At 39.8% G+C, this 22,191-nt stretch overlaps 1 protein-coding gene across 1 annotated transcript; it reads left to right on the top strand.

Annotated features, from left to right (window-relative positions):
* The first annotated feature begins 240 nt into the window (after nt 1-240).
* NMBR (neuromedin B receptor) lies at nt 241-15,855 on the top strand. The gene is made up of 3 exons (XM_075148120.1): nt 241-656; nt 12,712-13,060; nt 15,454-15,855. The coding sequence occupies exons 1-3, from the start codon at nt 241-243 to the stop codon at nt 15,853-15,855; spliced, it is 1,167 nt and encodes a 388-aa protein (XP_075004221.1).
* Nucleotides 15,856-22,191: the final 6,336 nt, after the last annotated feature.

Here is a 22,191-nt window from a genome sequence, read left to right as displayed (position 1 = left end):
GGGAGAGGGCTTGTCCAAGGAGCTGAAAGGGAGCGGCACGGGATTTTTTTATTTCTCCCCCCACTGCACCGGCGGACGGTGCTTCCTCTGCATTTCTGAGGGGAGAAAACTCGACAGAGAACAAGGGGGAGGAAGAAAGGCAGGAGGGAAAGGGGAGAAAGTTTATTGACTTGCAGAGAGGTGAAGCTTTCCAGCGATTCCCACTGCAGTGGAGACCTCCAGTCTGCCTGAAGCTGGAGGATGGAGGCAGAGCTGCCACCCGAGCTCACAGCAATGCCCCTCGGGGGCAATGGGAGCACCCAGCTGGTGCCAGATACAGCCCTGCTGCCCCCGGCGCAGGGCACGGCCATGTTCACCGCCCGCTGCGTGATCCCTTCACTTTACCTGCTCATCATCACTGTGGGCCTGCTGGGCAACATCACCCTCATGAAGATCTTCATCTCCAACACCACCATGAGGAGCGTGCCCAACATCTTCATCTCCAGCCTCGCTGCCGGTGATGTGCTGCTGCTAGTGACCTGTGTGCCTGTGGATGCCTCCCGCTATTTCTCCGAGGAGTGGGTCTTTGGGGAGGTGGGCTGCAAACTCATCCCTGCCATCCAGCTCACCTCCGTTGGCGTCTCTGTCTTCACGCTCACTGCCCTCAGTGCTGACAGGTAGGAAAGCTCGACTGCCCCTTCTCAGCCCTCTGCAGCTTGGGCTAAGGCTAGCTGGAGCTGGCATGAAAGGTGAAGCACCCCTCTGATAAGGTATCCCTGGTTTGCAGTCCCCTCATTCCAACTTGTGAGGTGCCCATACTTCTCCTTCCCTCATTGACTGATGGCAGGTCTGGTACTAACTTAAGTTAAAGGGTTTCTGGAAATGGGTGCGCCTGGGCTGCCAACTTCCAGGGTGCCAGCTGGAAGAACTGGGTTTAGTCCTGTCTTCTGCACCTCTGGGAAGGTCCTGTAACAGCCTTGTACTGAAATCTTAGTCATTAGAGGAAGGTTTTAGACCCTACGTATAATCCATGACAAGCCACAGTGATATGTCAACAGGCAGTAAGCAGCTTAAACCAAGTCAAGCACAGAGGTATTTTTCATAGATTTGTTTCTTTCTGCCAAGAAAGTGTGTGTGTGAGTTTGTGTGTATTTGTGCCCTAACAGAAGAGCCAGTTACCAGAGGTGACTGCCAGAACTAGTTCAGCCTCTGGGAATTTGGAGGCACCAAACTGTTCTATTGTAATTGTCAATCTTAAACTTTTGGTTCAAACTATTCATTTTGGCTTCTTCTGAACTTACAGAAAAGGAAAAAAAAAACAAGAAAAAAAAGAAAAATCCTCCAAACTAAGCTAGAAAGTAACACTTCTGTCTCCAGTATTTGTCAAATTAGGAAGAAACAAAGAGCTGGACCCCAAGATTTTCCTCCCGATTAATATAAATTAAGGGATTTACAGCAACTGGGTGGCTGTTGGACTGTGCTTCAGGCTCTGAAAGACAAAATCTTGCAGTGTAATTGACAACCTGAAATTAAATGAAATTATCCTTCTTCCCTTATCTAAGCAATTTTTTTTTTTTAGCCAGAAATGAAAATGTTTAATTCCCTCTCCATGGGAATTACCCCATTTTCTTTTGTTGGATTTTAAGCCGAACAAATGCATTACATTGGCGCATGATGTAAAGGCTCGAGTTTAGTAGTGTATCTTCACACTTACAGTAATGTTTCTTTAAAACTTTTAATCCTTTTTTTTATAGAGTATAACTGCAATTTATTTCTTTTTTGTAGCCAGTTCAGTAAATAATTTGATTCCACCCGAGAGTAGTCTTCAGTGGCCATCAATTTCAGTGGTGTTTGAATCAGGACTTAAATAAAATACTTGTGTATAAAGACTTTTTAACTTATGAAAATGGATTATATTTTTACAGAAGAGCTTGCAAAACATACCTTAAAGTGAACACCTGTAACTCTCTGAGTACTGCAGTTAAACAGTATGTCAAAAACTGTCTTTGGAGAGCCAAGCAAACCTTGTAGTTTTCTTTCTGCTCTATTTCCACTGTTTAGAAGCATGATTGTGGTATCTTATTTGAAAAGGGAAGAAGTTATTTGCAGAGCAGATCATATCTCTAGTGAAATATAATGTGAGGGAATGCTCGTGGTTTAATGTTTAAGGATTCATTCATTTACTTTTTATATAGCTTTGGAGCATTCATTGTTTGCTTTTTCGATATAATTTTATATCCTTCTTTTAATACCAGTAAAGATTCAAGAAGTAATAATGCTGAATCTGTTTACACTGAATGCATTTAGAATTACACATCCTAGAAAACAGCTACAGATGGTGTGCTGTGACCATATAAGCTCCTAATAAATGCGTTCCTCCAGCATTTTGGAGTCCACAGTATATACAAATATCAGAAAAGGTTATACTAAGGATTTAACAACTGTTTCTTTAACCTCTGCAGGTATATTTTCAGTTACTGAGAACAAAAACCATTTCTTTTTCAGTCAGAAAAACAGCCACTGACTTCAGAGACCAGTGTTTTATCTCCTAGGGGCCCAGGTCATCTCTGAGTGAAGCTGGCTGGACCCTCAATGGCATTTGGGTTGGACTCGGGTCTACCTTTTTGTACGACAGACACTTGCACTAAAGGGGAAGCACTGGTGTGGAGGGGTTTTTGTCACACTAATTTGTAGCCAGGTCCTAACATCTGTCATCTTGGCTAGATTCGGTTATGGGGAAACTGTATGTGTAATTTTGTCAGCAGATCAAAAGTGGTGGCAGCATCCTGCACCTAAGAGGTGATGAGGAGGCGAGGCCTGGCGAGGGGCAGTGTTATCTCCAGATAAGCAAATCTAGCATAGGATGCCTAGCAGTTTGGAAGCAGTGATATCGCTAAAAAGGCTCCGTTATAATCCAGTACATGTTTGGTCTGGTATACAATGTCTTCTCAGTGACCACTTCTTTCACAGATAATGTTCAAAGTATGTTTTAATATATGATCATTAGAGCCTTTCCTGCTTTTTATTCCCTATTACCACAGGACTGTGTAGAACTCCAGACATTGATTACACTAAGGAACAGATTTATGAATATTTAGAGTGAGCCTGCGTGAATTAGGATAAGGGAGGTTGTCTTGGTTTCCACAGTGTAATTAGCACTTATTGTTTATGTGGAAATCCTGCATGGCAAATTACATGTATGTGATACATTTAACAACAATGGCTACAGAAGCAATACACTCTGAACGATCGTTACCTACAAACTGAAGCTATAAGGAAGAAAAAATAGTATTCATTGCATATATATCTTTTCTAAACTTGCTTTATTTCATATGGCCTTTTGTCATGGAAGTCTTTCTCAGCATCACTAATGCTTTCAGTGTGACAAATGTGCACTTTCTATCTGGAAGCTTCATTATCTAGTACTGAGATTATTTAGGTTTTGGTTTGTTGTTTTTTTTTTTGTGCACAAACATGATATGTAATTTGTAACAGTGCTTCCCAGACTTCCCTAGAGCACACTTTCAGATTGAAATGCCAGCAGATCCACTCAAGGTTGCCCATCCCCATCCCAGGAATAGCAGCTGGTCCCATCAAACAGCCCTTCCCACCCTTGAGCTCCCGGGGGTCTGGCTGCCAGGGGTGGGTGGTGGTGCCCTGCTGCAGCCCCACACATTTTGGGGCAGAGGGGGTGGGAGGTCAGGGGCAGTGGTGGGGATGGTGGCAGCAGAGATGGTGCAGTGATGGCACTGGCGGTGCAGTGTGTTGGCATCAGAGGAGGGTGCGGTCTCCCTCTCCTCTGGGGTGCAGAAGACAGCACAGGAGCTGTGCTGCTGAGCCAGCTGTCCCGTCTCACTGCCATGCAGGAGATGTGCAGGGACAGCACCCCTGCCCCTCATGGCCACTGCTCCTATTGATTTTCCTCTGTAGCGGAGAAATCAGACCACCTCTAGAAACCTTAATATTTCTCTGGTTTAAAAAAAACACAAGAAAAAAACAGAGGATGGATTACAGAAAGAGAAAACCTAATAATTACAGCGGATGACAAATGGAAAAAAGGAAGGAGATTGAGGGACAAAAATGTACAAAACAAAAAAAAAATAGGGAACCGAAGGGGCCATAGGGAAGAAGACCTCCAATAGCACTCAGCTCACCCTGAAAGTGTGCACAGAGCTGGTGCGTGATGGCCAGGGGTGCACTTCCTAGAGGTGTGGATGGACAAGGAAATAAAAATGGGTCCCCTGTCTAGCTTGCTTCTCTAGGGGCCATGGACTGCAGTTTTGGCCAGGGCTAATGGATGTTGATGAGAAAGTCCCAGGACCTGGTGTGGTCTTGGATAAAGAAGGTAAAAATAAAGAGGTGAGAGGAGAAGTATAGCCAGAGGGACTGCAGCATGGCACACATGAAGAAAAGGTGTGCCAGCATCTCCGCACTGCAAGAAGGACAGAAGCCAGGATGAGCCTGGCTTGAACTATGCCTGACTTGAACCATCCCATGAACTTGTTTTTCCAATTTACATCCAGCTGGGCCCATGGGGCTCCTCACCCTTTTCTCAGGGCTGTTTTGTGCCTGGGAAAGACTCTAGGGTAAGGAAGTGGAGCACAAGTACAGAAAGATGTTTCCAAGATGCCTTTCAGAGCTAGAGGGCTGGATGACACATAAACCTCGGAATGGAGAGGTGGCTGGAGCAGCTCAGGGGGCAGTGGATTAAGAATGAGTGCTACAGTGTGCACCTCTGGCCATCACTGCATTATTGTGTATGCTGATGAAAAGCAATTGTATCCAAAAAATGCCAAGAAACCTGGGGTGCACAGACTCCAAAGGAATAAATGGCAGCTCCTTACAACAGCTTTAGATTTGTCCCATATAGTCTTTCCTTTCTCTTTGGCTGTCATTTATGCCTCATTTTTTGTGTGATCTGTAAAAATAGGATTAAATTTAATTCTGCTACTTTTTCTAGATTGAGTTTTCTGTCTAATGAAAGGTTTAAATCTGTTAGTTCAAATACAGTCCTGCTGCACTCTAATGAAGACAGTGAAGCTGAAGAGTGGAGCAACTGGCCCTACTGCAATTGAAGTAGCATCTTCTTTGTATTCTTCCTAAAAAGTGTGACAGAAAGACACCTTTGATGAGACACATATTTGATTAACCAGGTAACAAAGTTATTTTTCCTTAGTGCCATGACTCCTTTCCTATATCTTAACAACAAAGGAGTTTGAAAATTTGAATTCATACTTACATAACTAAATACAGTACCTGAGAAGCTTAAACTGTGTCCTATAGATTTGAATAGCTAAACTATTTGATCCTTTTTTGTTGTTTGTTTGTTTTATTTCTTTATTTATTTGCTTTAATTTTGGAAGATTGCAATCTGTATTTTTAAAAGTGTAAAGAGACTCAGAAATGTTTTGTGCAAGTTTAGGATCTATGTGCTGACTTCTGACTACAACTGATGACAAAAGCCATTCTGGCTCAGTTTGCATGTCTACTGTCTCCTACTTTTTGGGGGACTCAGGAAATGTTTTGAACTACTTTAGGATTTTTCATTAGTAAAATCACTCAATAAAAATTTCTTTTTACACTTCAGAATTTATTTAAAGTTTCTTCTTCTGTTATGTCAGGTGCTGATTCAGGCTGAAATATAGTGATTAGAGACCTCTAAAATCCTCATTTCTTATTACATGTAGGGGAGTAGGTGAAGGAAAGTGGACATGATTTCCTTTTGAGCTCTAATAGTTGACATTCAGGCACTAAAGAGCCTTGACAGGGAAAGTAGTATTCCTTTTAGCTATATGGAATGGATACAAATGAACTAGAACATTTTGGGGTGGGGACAGGTGAGGACAGGCTTCACTGTTTAACTTGACAAAAAGGATTGCTCCTGACAAAATATTTCAGAGTTTCATCAAAGGTTTCTGGCAAGCTTTATTCTGTCAGTCAAGTTTGCACATATACACTAAAGGGTGATCTGAACAAAAATGTGAGAGACAAAGCTTGCCCAATGTCTCTTAAATTTCTCTTGCTTTGCCTGTTATTGCATAGTTATAACCACACTGCTACAGCCTACAGTGAGAGAGTATTTCTGAATTTAGAAATTAGAGATTTGGGGTCTAGATTCTCAAATGGTAACATCTAAGTCTGTTCCAGATACATTATTAGAGATTTGGTTATTTAATTCTTCCTGGCTTGTAACATTTCTGAAAATCATCTGACCATGTAATGTGCTCCTCAATAGTTATGTTATCTGCATGGCATGGACTATTACTTGAATTCATCAATGAAGTGGGAGGAATAATTTTGTAACAGCAACAATTTTATAAAGGTAAACTGGCACTAAGCATATTTTACACTCAGGATTTCTGCTTCCAGGCATTTTAATTTCTGTAATTGATATTTTTATTGACCTTCTGCTCCAGCAGTGATGATTTTATGAGATCTTCGTCATTCAAGTATGTGTGGATATCATTGCTGGGAGTCATGCATAAGCATATGGTGGATATGCAGATAAGCATTGTCTCATCAGTCTAAAGGCAGGTTTATCAACGGGATTTGGATCAAGCCCATTTGGGGAAATGTTTCTTTTTCCTCAAACTCCTTTGACCCCCCAAGATTCAGAATATAAACTCTGAAAGAATAAGACAAGATTAGGTGTGGTTTTCTAAGATTTTTTTTCTTACAATAAGATTATAGTGAGGACGAAGTAATATGGCTAGATGGAGAACAGAGCACTAGGGGACAAAGCCAAACAGTATGTAAGCTCGTCTAGGCTATGTATTGCAATGCCTACTCTCTAACCTAGGTGTTGACCTTCCCCTCCTCCTGTCCACCCCTCGTGAGCAGAATCCAAAATCCATAATTCCAAATTAGTGTTGGAATGAGGTAAATGCTCCAGAAAGGCAATAAAAACCAAGAGAATACACATGCTAAGCTGCCTTGTACTTCCCAGTGGGAAACGTTAAATCCAGGACTTTGTATGACACAACCTGGTAAGAATAAGGTTCTCTCCTCATTGATGAAATGTTAATTTTGAGCCACTCTCTAGCAGGCCTGGGCAATGACTCCTGGCCATCCTGGCTGAATAAATGCTCCATTTTGCTCTTGGACAGGCAGGTACCAGAGCTGCCTTTGCCACAGCTGTTTTGTGAAGGCTAATGACTTCGGTGTGCTCTAGCCATTATTTAAACACAACTTTGAGATCAGGCTCCTCAGCTTTGCTGTGCTTAGTTTTAGGATCCTAATGAAGCTTAGATGCAAACTGAGTAGGTCTGGTCAGAGGAGCTCCCAGCATGCACAGCAGGGGAAATACAGCTACTTGCATAATTTAAAAGTCAAGAAAGAAGGGGCACAACGGGTAGGCCAGCCATTGTGCGAGGCTTCTGAGTGGTGTTCTTGGGACCAGACACCTGAAAATGTGTGGTTTTGCTATGCAGATATGTTCATATGCACATATATATGTGTGTATATATTTTTATATATATATGCACAAAAACACATTCAACAGTGCCAAAACATAGGCCTGAGCACTGGAAGCCAACCATTTGTCAAACTGCTAGAGCAGCCCATGGTGTGGTTTTGACCTGGGTCAATCAATATTCTCCTAAACATTTCCTAGGAATGATTTAAGATTAAATACAAGCCCAGGGGCCATTACCAACAGAAATGTAAACTGGCTATCTATCTTGTTTGGATGTGCTGGTCTCATATTGGGAGATTAAAGAGTTTAATGGGATGGTCATGGGTGTCCAGCCAATGCCACCTGGCCTCCAAGAATAGCCTCTGGCACTGTTTAGTTTGCTAATATAGGTGTAGCATAAGTTTTTATTAGATTTGGCTCTTGGTTGCCTTCCTCTTCTCTTCTCTTCTCTCTCTTCTCTTCTCTTCTCTTCTCTTCTCTTCTCTTCTCTTCTCTTCTCTTCTCTTCTCTTCTCTTCTCTTCTCTTCTCTTCTCTTCTCTTCTCTTCTCTTCTCTTCTCTTCTCTTCTCTTCTCTTCTCTTCTCTTCTCTTCTCTTCATTTTCACAGTAGAAACTTATAGAAACTGCAACTCTGCTGAAGACATATCTGTCTATCTTAAGATATGTGAAATATGTTCATCAGCAACTTGGCGTTATCAAACTTAAATATAAATCTCCTGGGAATACTGACATATGTGAACTCTTCTGAATAACAGTCAGTGAAATCAATTTACTATTACTGCTTTTGGGAGGAGAACTGAACAAATTACTAGTGGTACTTTTAAGTAGTGCAGCTATAAGTAAATGGGCTTAGACAAGTAGGACTAAAAAGCCAGATTGCAGGCAGTGAGTTGGCATTGCAAGATTTGTACTAGCTTGTAAGAAATATACTTAGCTAATGTGAAGTGAATAGCAAGAGAAAGAAGTTGCAAGAGAAGAAAAAATGAAAAGGAAAGAGAAAATTTATCCTCTGAAATGCTGGGTGGACAGGACAGGTAATATATTTCATGCAGAAAAAACCAACATTCTGGGAAACTTATCTTTTGATTCTTTCTGGGGTGGAGAAATCATCATCCAAAAGACTAAATCAGACTTTTTTGTTGAAGCATTATTGATAGTTTTTGGCTCAGCAGAGCGTTTCTCTATAGAGGGGAAAACGTTTTCCACTTAGGAGAATCTTAGGATTTTCCCCCTGAGAAACACAGAACACATGCCATTGACATTCATTTTAATTGTGTTTACACATGGTCTGCTAGTCTTCATTTCAAACACTGTTCATTATATTCAGCTATCAGACCTCTGAGATGCTCATTCCTGATGAATGCAATTCTCTGCACTTAGATAAGCACAGAACAAAAATATTAGGACTAACTATAAAAAACTTTAAGAAATCTACTCTAAATTGCAAGAATTTAAAAGAATAAAATCGAATAAATGCGAATCTCAGACTGTTTGTGTGTTGTGAAAGAAGTTCCCACAACACTGGACATCCAGTGATTCCACATTGTTTTCAGCTAGCTAAATTGTTTTCCTTTTCATGGTGCAACTGGAGTTGAGGCAACAGAACGGCCCATACAAGGAAAAGGGATTTGTCCCCATCCAAAATGTCATTCTACTTTAGTGGGACTACAACTGGACACGGTAGTAATATTTTTAACAAATATTGACCATACAGCCATGTTTCCTATGCAGATATATTTATATCCTTTTATAATGTAATGCAATGTAGGGATAGCTTAGGACTGATCTTGAAGCAGCTTCTTTTGAAGCCAAGTGTGTGGGACGGGAAGAGCATTGTGGACTCAGCAGAGACAGGAGTAGAGCTAGTTGGGGGCTGAGAAATACCTTTGCGAAGGCCTTTGGAAACAAAGATGGGGAGGAGTAGATAAACTATACTGGAGTTTAGTTTCATCAATTTTGGGGGGCTGTGTGGAAGGGAGGAGACTGCTTTATAATGAAAATATACTATACAAACAAAACCAATCTGCAGAACGGGCGAGTTTGTGCTTGTGTCTGCTGGCAGAAACCACAGCTCCAAAGAAAGGAAACTTATTATAAAAGTATTTCCTGAGTTGGGATGCCTTTGTCAGCAGTGATAATGATAGAGGATGTAGGAAGAGAGAATTTACATGAAGGCTTTTAATTAAAACCAAATGCATATTTATAATTATTTCCTGATCTTCATGGCAACCTATAATTTTCTTTTTTCATCAGTGAAGTAAAGGAAAAGATGGATTTTGCTTACTAATTTGACAAAATAATTTGCACCCTTACCCTGATCTACCAGTGTTGTTTTATTGATAGAAAATATGCACTTTGTAATTTGAATGGTTGGTGGTATGTTTTAGCCTTACACTGGCTTTATACAAAGGAAAGAGGCTGGGTATTCATTTTGGGAACACTTCTAATTTCACTCAGTTTACATTTGCTTTTATCTGTAACCTGTCTCTTTCTACTCTATATCTTTTCAGAGACATAAACAAGATGACAGATTTTGTAAAGCACTTAGTGCCTTTTCCTTCCTGTTGACACCGACTACTGTCCAGGGCTGAGGCCTAGGAAGAAGAACGCCATTTTGTATGTGGTAGCTGAAGTAGCAAGCAGAATTTTGGTAGGATTAAAGAAGAATTTCTTTGGGCTGAACTCAGCTGTTTTTGTGAAAAAGGGCACTCTGCTCCAATGCCTTCCAACTTGGAGTCAGTTGTAGCTCAGGGGAAGGCATGCTATTTGCTGAAACAGCAATATATGCCAAGGCACAAATATATGCCACATTTTCCGAAAAGGTCTCCGTTTTTGATATTAACCAGACCAAATGGTGCTAAAACAATTAATTGTACACGGTCACTGTCTTGGGGGACAGGACTGCGGTCAAAATAGTTGCAATGGGAAAAGAGAAGGAAAAAAACCTGTAGTACGAGATATGATTTTTATCCAACGTCCTTCCCCCCAACAAAGTCCCCAAAGCAGTTCTTCCCCAGCAATGTAAAGTTTTAAAGAAATGAGCAGATGTAAGGACTTGACGTCACCTCAGTTGAATGAAATGAAATAAAAGGTCTGTCTTTATGTAATGAAATCAAGGCAGACAGCAATAGGAAGCAAATTATTGAATAGTAAGGTCACAGTTTGTGCTGGGGAGCATTCATGATTTGTGCAGAAGCTCCTATCCTTCCCATGGCAGTATAAATGATTTCTTTACACCTTGGTGTCCAGGGAGTTGTCATTGTGTGTTAGAAGAAATGGTAAACAGATTAACAGAGACAGTTTTCTGAGTTTAATTTTCTACTCTGTAGTAAGGGTGAAGACACAGTAAAAACCCTCTTTCTGAATTCAGGGAGGATATGAACACAAACGGTCATTCTTTTTAATTATTTAGTGATAAGACAATTTATCATAGTCCTGAGAAAGAGGACTCCAAGGCACATTTTGACTCAAATATTCTCTGAAAAAAAATTTGCTGGGGTACGAAGACAGTACTTTGCTCCAGACATTTTCATGGTATAGCCATTTCCACTGTTGGTTTCTAGCAAACTCACAACTTGCTGCATGGGGATATAGCTTTTATCCGCAGTTCCTCAAACATCTGCTCAAGGTTTTGAGGGATTATGACATACCTGTCAGGACCTGCAAATCAGCCAAAAAGGGTATTTGGTATCACAACTCCATTTCTCAGCATTCCCTTCAGCAACTATGTTGTATTTAGCCATAACCTAACCCTGGGTATGTTTTTAGACACATGTTCCTACCCATACATATTTATTTTGGTATATGCATGTATATGTATCTACATGCATGAGTAAGGAGGTTTATCATGAAGTAAAGACATCTAAGTTACAGTTCTTCTCATTCTAAGCTCATTGTATAGCTAACAGAGAAAAATAAGCACCTCAGAGGGTGGTTTAACACACCTAAAACCTGATTCACCCTTTGAAACTACATCTCCACTGACTAGAAAGACCTTAACACAAATAACGTTATGTACCTGGAGTATGAATCTCTCCTGACTCCCTTCTACCTGTTAAACTTTTCTTTAGATCTTAAAGAAAAATCATTTTTTCATTTCTCAAAACATCTGCAATTTCAAAAACCCCTCACCCATCCCAAATCAAATCAAAACTAGAAACAAAACATTGAAGAAGCAAAAAAAAAAAAATCAGATAAAGCAACCTTCCAAATTACTACAGCTTAGACAAACTGAAATGTTTTGTTCAATGTTCAGTTTTTAATAAAAACATTAAAACATAATTTACTTACATTTTGAAAATAAATGATAAATAAATTAAAAATCTCAGCAAAACATTAAGGTATCCTTGAAATATTTTTCTCAAAGTATATTTGGCCTTCTAAACCTGACCTTTTCTTGTGGTAAGTTTCATTTTGTATCACCTTCTGTAACAATTTTTTTTTAAAATAAAATAATTCCTGACCAGAGTCTACTTCTATTCAGTTATTTTACTTTGCTGTAGTGTGATATTTCCATTCTCTGCAATACTTTCTGTTTTCATTGTAGTAGTTATGAAATTATCAATTCTGCAAAGGTTTGTATGTAATCATACATTATAAGACAGTTTCCCAAAATGCAGTATAGAGCAGCAGCCTCCAATTGTTTATGTGGAAATGTTTACTTTCTTTAAGAGTTTTAATACTTCTGCACAGGCCATTGGGAGTCATTCCTGCCTGACTTTATGAAGATGCTTATATTCCAGGCATTGCAGCCAGGACAGTATATCTGTGTGCAGAGAGGTGCTGGGGAGGAAAGGCAAGAGCCAGCACAGCAGCGGTTGTTGCTGGCAAGAGGTGATTAACGCTGATTATTGTCCTGCGCTCCCAGGGGGCTGGTGGAATCTGAGCATGGGAAAGCCATGGTGGCGGGCAGGAGGGAGTCCTGGGCTGCGGGAGCAGAGGAAGGAAACAAACTCCGGTGTGCATGTGCTGGTATGAGAGTGAGGTGGAAATACGGTGGTAGGATGTGCATTTGTGCATTTGTTGGGAGAAGGAAGGAGTGGAGTCATGGCTGCTTCTGCACTTTCACCGGGCTGGCACAGAATGGGCACCTATAGCCACAGGTTGTATCCAGGGCTCTTTTACCACCTCTGGTGGGTATATATGCAGGTGAAGATGGAGATTTAGAGAATGCAAATTTAAGAAAGATTACAAACCCGTTAATATTTCAAATATGAACAAAATATGACGTTATTTTAATCAAAGGTATGAAATGGCCTTACGAATCACATGTTGAATTTGAAAAGATACCTTTTAATTTGCATTTTGATCAATTTCAGGTACAAAGCGATCGTGAATCCCATGGACATCCAGACCTCCAGTGCCGTGCTATGGACCTGTGTTAAAGCCATTGCCATCTGGGTAATCTCCATGCTCCTAGCAGTTCCTGAAGTGGTGTTCTCTGAACTGGCCCACATCAATGACACAAATAATGCCACTTTCACAGCATGCATACCATACCCCATGACGGATGATATGCACCCGAAGATCCATTCTGTGCTGATTTTCCTTGTGTATTTCCTTATCCCTCTTGCCATTATTAGTATCTACTACTATCACATTGCAAAGAGTTTAGTAAAAAGTGCTCACAACATCCCTGGCGAATACAGTGAGCATTCCAAAAGACAGGTAAGCAATTTGCTTTTTACATACCCATGAAAGATTTGTGTGTGCTGTATACACTTATAAATAAAAGTACAGGAACTATAACATCCAAATTGTTGGATTTCGCAGAGGATTAGTTCAGTTTCCACATGCTTGAACTAAGCCGAGGATTATCTGAAAAATGTCCTTGTTTTCACAATTACTCAGTATTAAGCCAAGTATGTAAATGAATATGAGCAAGGAAAAATGTAAATTCAATGCCATCAATGCATATTCCTAATAAGAAATAGGATTAGTATATGTGTTTGTATGTGTTAGTGTAACCATTACTTGTGTTCTTACTGAGGAACAGTGTTTTTGTGGTTAATACTAGTGGCTTCACCTATCTCTATAGGCAGCCATTTTGGGAAGAAATCTTACATGAACTTTTTGAGAATTCTCCCTGTTTTATTTGTGCTTGGAAATGAAAAAACTGACATAGGCAGGGAAAATTTTTCTCAGGGGATCTAAGGTTCTTCTCAGACTAAGGAATGCTGAAAATATGAACACAGAACATGAACTGATTCTTTTTTGGCTTTCTCAGTAGATCTTTCTTGGATACAATCCTGAACTCGCACTTTTTTAATACCCTTTCTATTATAGATACTATAAAACTTTCGGTATAGGTTCTGTATAGATTTGAGACAAAGCATTTTAAAATGCTGGACAAAGCCAGCTTCCCTGTAAGGCACAGGAAGCAATAAGATAGCAACAGGATGTTCATTAGCAGGAACGTTTATATATAGAAACAGCTTTTGCAGAGAGAGTGCCTCAACCACTTTACAAAAGCGTTTGTATTGATAGAGAAAAATACTTATGCCCATTAAAACAATTTGGAAGGGTTTTCTCTGCCAATATTTTAGAAAATACCTTTATACTCACTGAAATCTCTTTGCATATATAACATGTACATACTCTTTTAAAAAACCATGTTCCCTTATGTTCTTTTTGCTCAGCATTTCATTTCTACTCTAGCCAGTTTCTTGTCAAAAATGCATACATATTAGCACTTCATGTATTATTTTATTTTCCTGTGAAATATAGAGAGCCTTTTGGCTGAACCCTCAGGATGGAAACAATATTTAATTTATATCACATTTCTGAACCCACATGTATTTTCAAAGTAAGAACATATTTTTTCATTCTACTTAGTTTTTTTCTTTTTGCTAATCTATGAGGCTCAAAAGAATAGAAAATTCCAGTGTACTTACATATGTCCCAGCAAGAGGAAGTAAATTCAGGCTATTGCTATCAACTCACGTTTCTTTAGGCCATAGCACAGAAGTGTAGTATTCACCCTATACCTCTGTACCTTTTAGTCTTCCTTTGCAATCTGCCTGAGTGCAAATCCTACCAAATTGGAATGGTAGAGTTTTCCTGTTTTTTTTTTTAATTGCCCACTGGTTTTTGTTTCAACGGAGCCAAGAAAACTACTTACAGAATTATTTCACAGATTTTGAAACCCTGTTAGAATAAATTCACTTGAATTTTTCAGGTTTAAATTGATAGAAAATTGAGCAAAGCCAGAAAACTTTCCTACCTCTGCAAAACTTTGGTACCTGACGTACATAATAAATCTTTTGGGAGGAATATGTAGAAAGTTTCTGCATCCCTTTGGTGCCTTCTACCTGGCCAGTTTCCCTCCCTCTCTCAGTTTGGAACCACTGTGTAGGCTCATTTCCTGTCAACTTTTCAGCCACTCTCAATATCTACCTTGTAATCCAATTATATTTTAGCACTGCAATTAAGGTACATTTCTTTCGTGTCATTATTGAAGATCAACTGAACCTTTCACCTTACCCCGGAATTAAGATGCTTCAGGCTGTGCAATGTGGTTTTGGTGGTTTGCCTAGGAGAGAGGTGCAAGCTGAGGTATTTCAGGCAAAATAATGGGATGTAAGTACCATTGTAGAGCTAACACCCTAGCAATGTCTCTACGTTTCACTCACAATGTCTCTACATTTCAAAGCCAATGGTTTCTAAATAGCTTTCTAACTAAAGCTAAGTTTCAAGCCAAGCACTGACATCTCATCGGAAAAGGTTATGTTTCATGGCATCCTTTGGTGCGTGCTTTCAGGCTAAAAGCCAATGTTTACTTGGGTCATGAATCACTCTTGCTGCGTGTATTGTATAGAAAGAGCAACCTTCTGTAACTACCAACAGCTAGGGTCTGTCACTGAAAGTAAACTGAAAGTGGGAAAGGAAAGTAAATGAGATAGAAAAAGTAATTCAGCCCCTGAAGGAAGCATCTTTACTGGCCTTACTTATGACAGTTGTTAAAGTTAATATGAAGCAAAATGCTACATGTTTTAATTAAGTCTGTTATGTCGAGTAGTTCTATTCGCTGTTCTTCATTTGGGTTCTTTTCATCTTTTTAGATGGAAACTCGGAAACGTCTGGCAAAAATTGTTCTAGTTTTTGTTGGCTTCTTTGCTATCTGCTGGTTTCCCAACCACGTGCTATACATGTACCGATCTTTTAATTACAATGAGATTGATCCATCGACAGGACATATGGTTGTTACCTTAGTGGCCCGAGTGCTAAGCTTCTGCAACTCTTGTGTGAACCCATTTGCACTGTATTTTCTCAGTGAGAGTTTTAGAAGACATTTCAACAACCAGCTTCGCTGCAGGAGGAAAGCTCAGCAAGAGAGATCTGCCAGCTACTTGCACAACTCTTCTGCCATTCAAATGACTTCCCTGAAAAGCAATACCAGGAACACAGTGACTAGCATGACACAACTGAATGGGCACAACTTGAAACAAGAAATGTCATTATGATTTAATAGGTGTGATTTTTGACTGTGGAACAAATTTAAACTTTTCCTTTGCAGTTTGTAACTTACTTTTGGCTCTCATATGCTTAGACCGTCTGAGTCCTCAGCACGGAGGATCTGTTAAAGTCTGGCCAATCTGAGGTTATTTCACACCTGGTCTTACTTTTAGATAGAAGTGAAGAGTACGTTTTATTGTGAAGAGTATGTTTTATTGAGAAAACAAAACTGACTGGCTTCATATTGTACTTTAAAGGAGATGCTAATATATGTTTAACGTATAAGAAAAGAAAATAATGAATATTAGTGTAGCTGATCTAACATTGCTTTAAAAAGTATAGATTTTCTGATCTGAAAAATATGTGTTTAACTGAATATTGATCCAGGCTTATATCTTACGCTAACAGATTTTGCATGATTTTAGCTGTCCTATGTGTACGAGCATTGCTCATTAAGACTGGTAGTCATTTTTTGAACCAATTAGGGAGCCATTACAATGCATAGATTCTAGTTTCAGATAAAAAAGTGTTCAAGTATCGAATGCCAGATCTTTACCGCATTTAAATCCGCCTTGTTTTTTCATTTTGGCAGATAGACAGATGAGAATTTACTTTTTGTGGGTTCTGTTTGCTGTTGAGGTCGGAAGTTTATCTGCTAAAAGTACATTCTTTTCGTGATTAACATCTTGAAAGAAAAATGTTGTGTGCAACATGCAGGTTTTCTAGAACTCAGTGTCTGAAAGCTCGTTTCTCTGATTTGTTAACTCTGCGACATCATTGGTTTAGAGTGTCTACATGCTTTATATTTGCTACTACTGACTGATCGTGCTGATATCAGTACACAGCTAAGAAGGACGCTAAGTGTAATGGGATAGCTGAACATTCAAAGAGGTAAAGTTCTGAGTGGCTTTTTCAAAGGGTCTGCGGCAAGGCTTCCTACAGCTCAGAGCAGTCTCAGAGTGCAGAACCCAGATTACTAGCAGACAAAACCAAACTGAAGGATGCCCTGCAGGAACACACCTAACATACTCTGATCACTAATGATCATCCAGCCCATGGGACCAGACAAGCTTTAGTCTGAAATAACCCCCAGGTGATGAAACATGGGTAGCTGGCATTGGTTGCTCAGTACCAGCTCTTTGCTGTCTAGATCTACCCCTCTTGCACACACTGTTTACCAGTCTAAACAAAGCCTAAGTACTGTTGAAAGTCTCAGCTTAAAAGACAGTTTTTCTTTTCCTGAAGGCCCTTGTGCATAAATAGTCAATGCACTTCTGAAAATCCTAGCTGGGCTGCCTAAAAAAAGGATTTTCAAATGTTTTTCGTGAGTCACCCCAGTGCCATGGACAGTGCACAGGGCTTTGTCAGTATTCCCAGGAGGGCATTTTCAAGGTACATGGTCAGTGCAGATTTGGGATTAAAACAGCAGGGAATGGTGGGTGAGGCTGTAGTTCCCAATTACCATCCTATCCAGAATAAGTTTGCTAGGAGGGCTTACTGCTCTGTCTTTTCATTCACACTCCTTTCCTGGGGATACCTTATGCAAGGCTTACAAAGCTGCCCTTCAGACCACAAGAAAACAAGCAGTTCAGCTTTAAAATGATGAATTTTTTTTTACTCTTTTTTTTCTTCACTTTTTTTTTTTTCTTTCTTAAAATGAATTCACATGTCAACACAGGTAGTCAAATAGACACAATGACTGAAGCTTGTTGCTGCAAAAACTCATGTAAGGCTACCCATATTAAAGTTTCTAATCTGTCTCAGGGCTGCGCTAGCTCTTGCTGAAAGAGCTGGTGGGATAGGAGCTGATTTCCCTCTTATACAGCTGCATGCTGTCAGACTAATAACCATTACTCAAGCCAGCTGAGAGGTTAGCTGGGGCAGGGTCTGAGCTCCAGAGAGGAGATGCTCACAATGTTCTTCTTAGGAGAAGGGGCAGTAGTGGCAGACAATGGCATCTCGTGGAAGTAGTTTTTTATGGCCAGATCATGAGCCAAATGTAATTTTAAATAGCTTTTTCTTTCAAATTGAGTAGAACTGCTCTAGCACAGATCTGTCTCTGTCACAACACTGTAGCCTGTACTTCTGCAGTGACTTCTCTTAAGATGAACAGTAGAAAGTACGCTAGAAATGTAGATTGGATTTCAGAAGTAGTTGCTAGTCTTATAATTTCAAAAGCTGAAGTGCTAATACAGTGTAGCAGTTTATAGTTCTTTTTGTTCTTATTAATGCACTTGCTGTTAATTTAGTTCTATTTGTAACTCTGTGGAACCAGCTGAAGTTCAAAATTTCTTTCACAATTCCTGTACCTTCAAGGCTAGTTATCCTTCTATCCCGATTTTGAAAGCAACAAGAAGGTACACTGATGTAATCTGTACATGATTTTAGATAATTACCTGAAAAAAATCCCCAGTTGTTAGCACTCGACAATGAAAGTAACAGATTAAAGGTCTGAATGTCAACCAGCATGGTCCATCTGGTGAGACCTGTAGTATGTAATGTAGTTAAAGCTGTGTGCAGCATTCAAATGACAGAAATTGTGAAGTTCAGTGTGGACCAGCTCCATACTGCCTGCCCTAGCTGACTGCAGTGGCCCTGTGGCTTCAGTAGCTTCTTGGAAGACTTTACATGAAGGAGCAGATTGACATGATCTTGTAAATCTATCTGTAATAGTTTAGGAAGTTGTCATCCATAGCTGCCTAACACTGCCTCATCCTCCCTTTTCTCCATTTCACTTCTTCTTATCTCTCTCCATGCCTTAATTCTGTGTGAGCCCACATGTTCTCAGAACTCGTCTTTAATTTTATGCCCGTAATTCTTCCTGAATGCCAGCCAGATTTTTGGATTCCTCAGCTCTGATCAGTCTTGAATCATTTTTACTCCTGGATATTTATTTTACACCCACAAAACACAAAAGCTTAAAGCCTTCCTTTCTCAATTCTCAGTGGTGATCATTGGCTGTGATCAAGTTTCCCTTTTATTTTCGCATTTTTTTTCCTGGTTCCTTGCTTCTCATTTTGTTTGGCAATCTCTGTACACAGCATAACATTTCATAGTACTTCTAAATCCATTGTGTTTTTTATTTCCTGAAGGCATTTTTCTGATGTGGACATTACTAGATGATACAGGTACCCTACTGGAAAAATTATAATCTAATTTATAGTAGATTTGATGCTTGTGTTTGATTATAGTCTTCACTCAGTGTCTTAAATTGCCATGTGTGGTATGGACAGCACAAGTCTGCCTTCTGGCAGAACTGCAAGCTACAGCCTGTTCTTTTTCATTGTGCAGGGAAGGTATTCCCAGGTAGACTATAACTCCTTCTTGTCAGAAAATCAGCACAATTTTGGTTCATTATTTCCCAGGCCTAATACTCAAAGCCTGTTTTGAGTAAGTAACCTAAATTGTATACGCCTTCTCTCAAATTCTTGTAGCATGGTGTGGAGGAATTAGTTAATCTGTCTGGAGCTTTACTAGGCATATTGCTAACCCAATACGCACATTTTGGAAGTGTCTGTTACTGTGCTTTTGTACACATTGTATACAAGTACATCTGTATGTATGATGCTATTTCTAGACAACACTGCTTGCTAACAATAAAAAAAAGATTGTAGAATGCATTATATGAAGTATTTTCTTCTAACTCTGTAATCAAAGAAACAAAGGAAATCTGTAGATAAGATCATGTCAACTTTTCAGGTACTACATTGAGGTCTATGCCAAAACGGTTGTTAAAATACCATTTGATTCTTTTTCTCTGTTGTGAAAACTTTCTTATTTCAGGAACATCGGTTCTTTTCTATCTTCCTCTCCTGAATTTTGAGTTGGTTTCTTTCAATAATACTTTTGCAATGACTGAGAAAACTACTATCCCTTCTCACAGCCTCTGAAAAATGAGAGAATAGAGGTACTTACTGCTTCCTCTGTGTAAGATTTTTTTTTTCCCTAGACTAGAATGAGCACAAAATAAATCTGACGATAGCATCTTGTCACCCTACCCTGCCTCTAATAGAAACATTACAATGCTGAATCCTGAAGTGTCAGTATGGTTGAATTCTCAACAGACTTGAGGTACCTCATTTAGCATACATTGTGAAGTGATAATCGACTTCAACAAAGCCACTTTGGTTACAATACAGAACGTCCTCTTTACTTTTCACAACACAGCTGCCCCATAGATATTTTGCTTAACTTAGTCAAAACAGATTCACAGAAATATAAGAACAGGAAGAGTCAACTTGGGAGTAGGAGAGAAAAATACTTTCTTATAATTTAAACAGATTCAAATTGTTGATTCAAAGTTGAAGATTTGCAGTGTTAATTTCCAGTACCATTTCTTTCTTCAATTATTTCTAAAATAAGAGTCTGTTGCACAATAGTCAGCCTTCCAATGAAATCGCAACTCAACCTCACAAAATCACTGGATGCCTTTGAAAATCCACCTGCATGTTTGTAGTGTTACCTGGTACTGGCTTCTTCCTTCTTTCTGGTACCATGATGAGTCTTCTCGTTCTCCTGCCTGCCTAAGGCTAGAGGGGCCCCATCCGCTGTGCCAGAAGGCGGTATGGGAGGAGGAAGAATGAGAACAAGATAGACCTAAAAGATATGTCTTCAAATGGTCTTTGCTGGCTCAAAGATTGCCAGCATGACAGCATTTTGGCAAACAGTCTGAAAACATAGAAGTTTTAATAGGGTGAGGGTCCCTTGGGATCTAGATGAGAGAGAAAGACATCTGAAAATATGCATCCTATAGCTCAAGAACTGTAGCTTCCCAAAGAAGTTTTGTATTTCAAGCTATGGAAATATACAACAAAGGTAGAACCGAGTGCAATTCACAAGTGCATTCAGACACTTCTGGGATTGGTCCTGGTCCAGGGGAGAGAAGTAGGAAGTTTGACTGAAGAACTTGACTCCATGCTTTACATTACAGCACATTTTGCAGCCACTAAACTGGCAGGTCAGCACCAAAAGTATATTGCTTAGCCAGATCTGCTTTTGATTTCCCATTTAATTTAGACAATTGTGTAATTCAGTTTTGAAAAGTTGCCTTAATTTCTGATTGTTTCTGACTTATTTCTGACTCCCAATACTACTGCTATCTCAGTGACTAGCAATAATGTAAAAGATTTGTGTTTGCTTTTAACAAACATCCTTTTATGACCTAAGTCAGGAAAATGGCAATATACTGGAGATGAATATGTTCATTTTTCTTTTAGAGAGTAGAGTGGAAGATTGTCAATATATAAGGTAAATTAAAGAAGTTTGGATTTTACATGGATTACAACATGATACAGTTAGTAAATTTCTATAGCATTGATTTTGAACATAAAAGGTATAAAACATAGCCATGCTTAACTAATCTGTTGAACTGTTTTTAATCTATCAGGAGAGCGATTTTGTTACTTCATTCTTTAAACAAGGGGAGTAATTTGTGAGTCAGCAGCTCTGTGTCATTACTGGCTCAGTGTACTATGGATTCACCTTGTAGTGCATGTTTGATTCGGAAAAGACACTTCTATTGAGTGAACACAAGAAGATAATGCTGTCTCTTTCCCAAGAGGGATGGTACCATAGCATAGCTGTTTTTAACCCTTACCAATTCTGAGCTGCTCCATGAATGAGTCTCTATTACTGCTGCCCAGTGCCTACAGACTGCGTTTCCCATGCATCTCCAGCCGCCTACCTCCAGCAGACCTACTGTGTGGAGGTGGGCTGCAACTTTCTGCCTTAGCTCCCGAAAAGGTGGGGGGTCCCATCTACCTGGCATCTGAGACAAGACATCCCTGTTGACATTAGCAATTTTGCAAGACCTTGCTCTACAGCAGGCAGCCCCTCCAGAGTTTGTACCATGTAGTACTTGCCTGCCTGTCATGTAAGGTCCTTCTCATTTCAGTCCTCTCAGCATCTTCTCATTTCATGCCCAAGGCATGTAGCAGCCAGCTTCTCATAGTAGCTGGGGATTGGAAAGGAAGAACAGGAAAAGGATGGGAAGGTGTTTCAGATATATCCTATACATGCTTGTCCCCTCCCTATAAGCGTAATGGGAAATCAGCTCCACCAAAGGTGAACACTTTTGGAAAGCTAGCTGTACTTGATATAGCTGATTGTGGTGCATCTGAACTACTAACAAAAATGCCATATATATTTTAGGCGTAAAAGGCAAGTGCCTTCTCCCCATGCATTGCAACTGTCACTTCTCTCACTGCAAACCCCAGACTTACACGACGAAACCTATAAGCACATCCCAAGATTTGTCTCCTGTTGCTGAAACTCTTTGCAGCACCTGGTCTGGACAACTAGCCCTTGCCTGAGTGCCATGACTGTTGTTCTCAGAGCACCCCTAT

Source organism: Calonectris borealis, chromosome 3 (assembly GCF_964195595.1).
Source record: "Calonectris borealis chromosome 3, bCalBor7.hap1.2, whole genome shotgun sequence".
In the NCBI taxonomy this organism is placed as follows: Eukaryota; Metazoa; Chordata; class Aves; order Procellariiformes; family Procellariidae; genus Calonectris; species Calonectris borealis.
Note: the sequence above shows the minus strand (reverse complement) of the source record. Positions and strands in the feature narration are given on the sequence as shown.

What these genes read in the sequence shown, in the direction of transcription:
- NMBR (XM_075148120.1), top strand. Translation starts at nt 241, where the DNA reads ATGGAGGCAGAGCTGCCACCCGAGCTCACAGCAATGCCCCTCGGGGGC. An exon ending in ACTGCCCTCAGTGCTGACAG is followed by an intron (nt 657 to 12,711) that starts GTAGGAAAGCTC and finishes GATCAATTTCAG; the next exon opens with GTACAAAGCGATCGTGAATC. An exon ending in GTGAGCATTCCAAAAGACAG is followed by an intron (nt 13,061 to 15,453) that starts GTAAGCAATTTG and finishes TCATCTTTTTAG; the next exon opens with ATGGAAACTCGGAAACGTCT.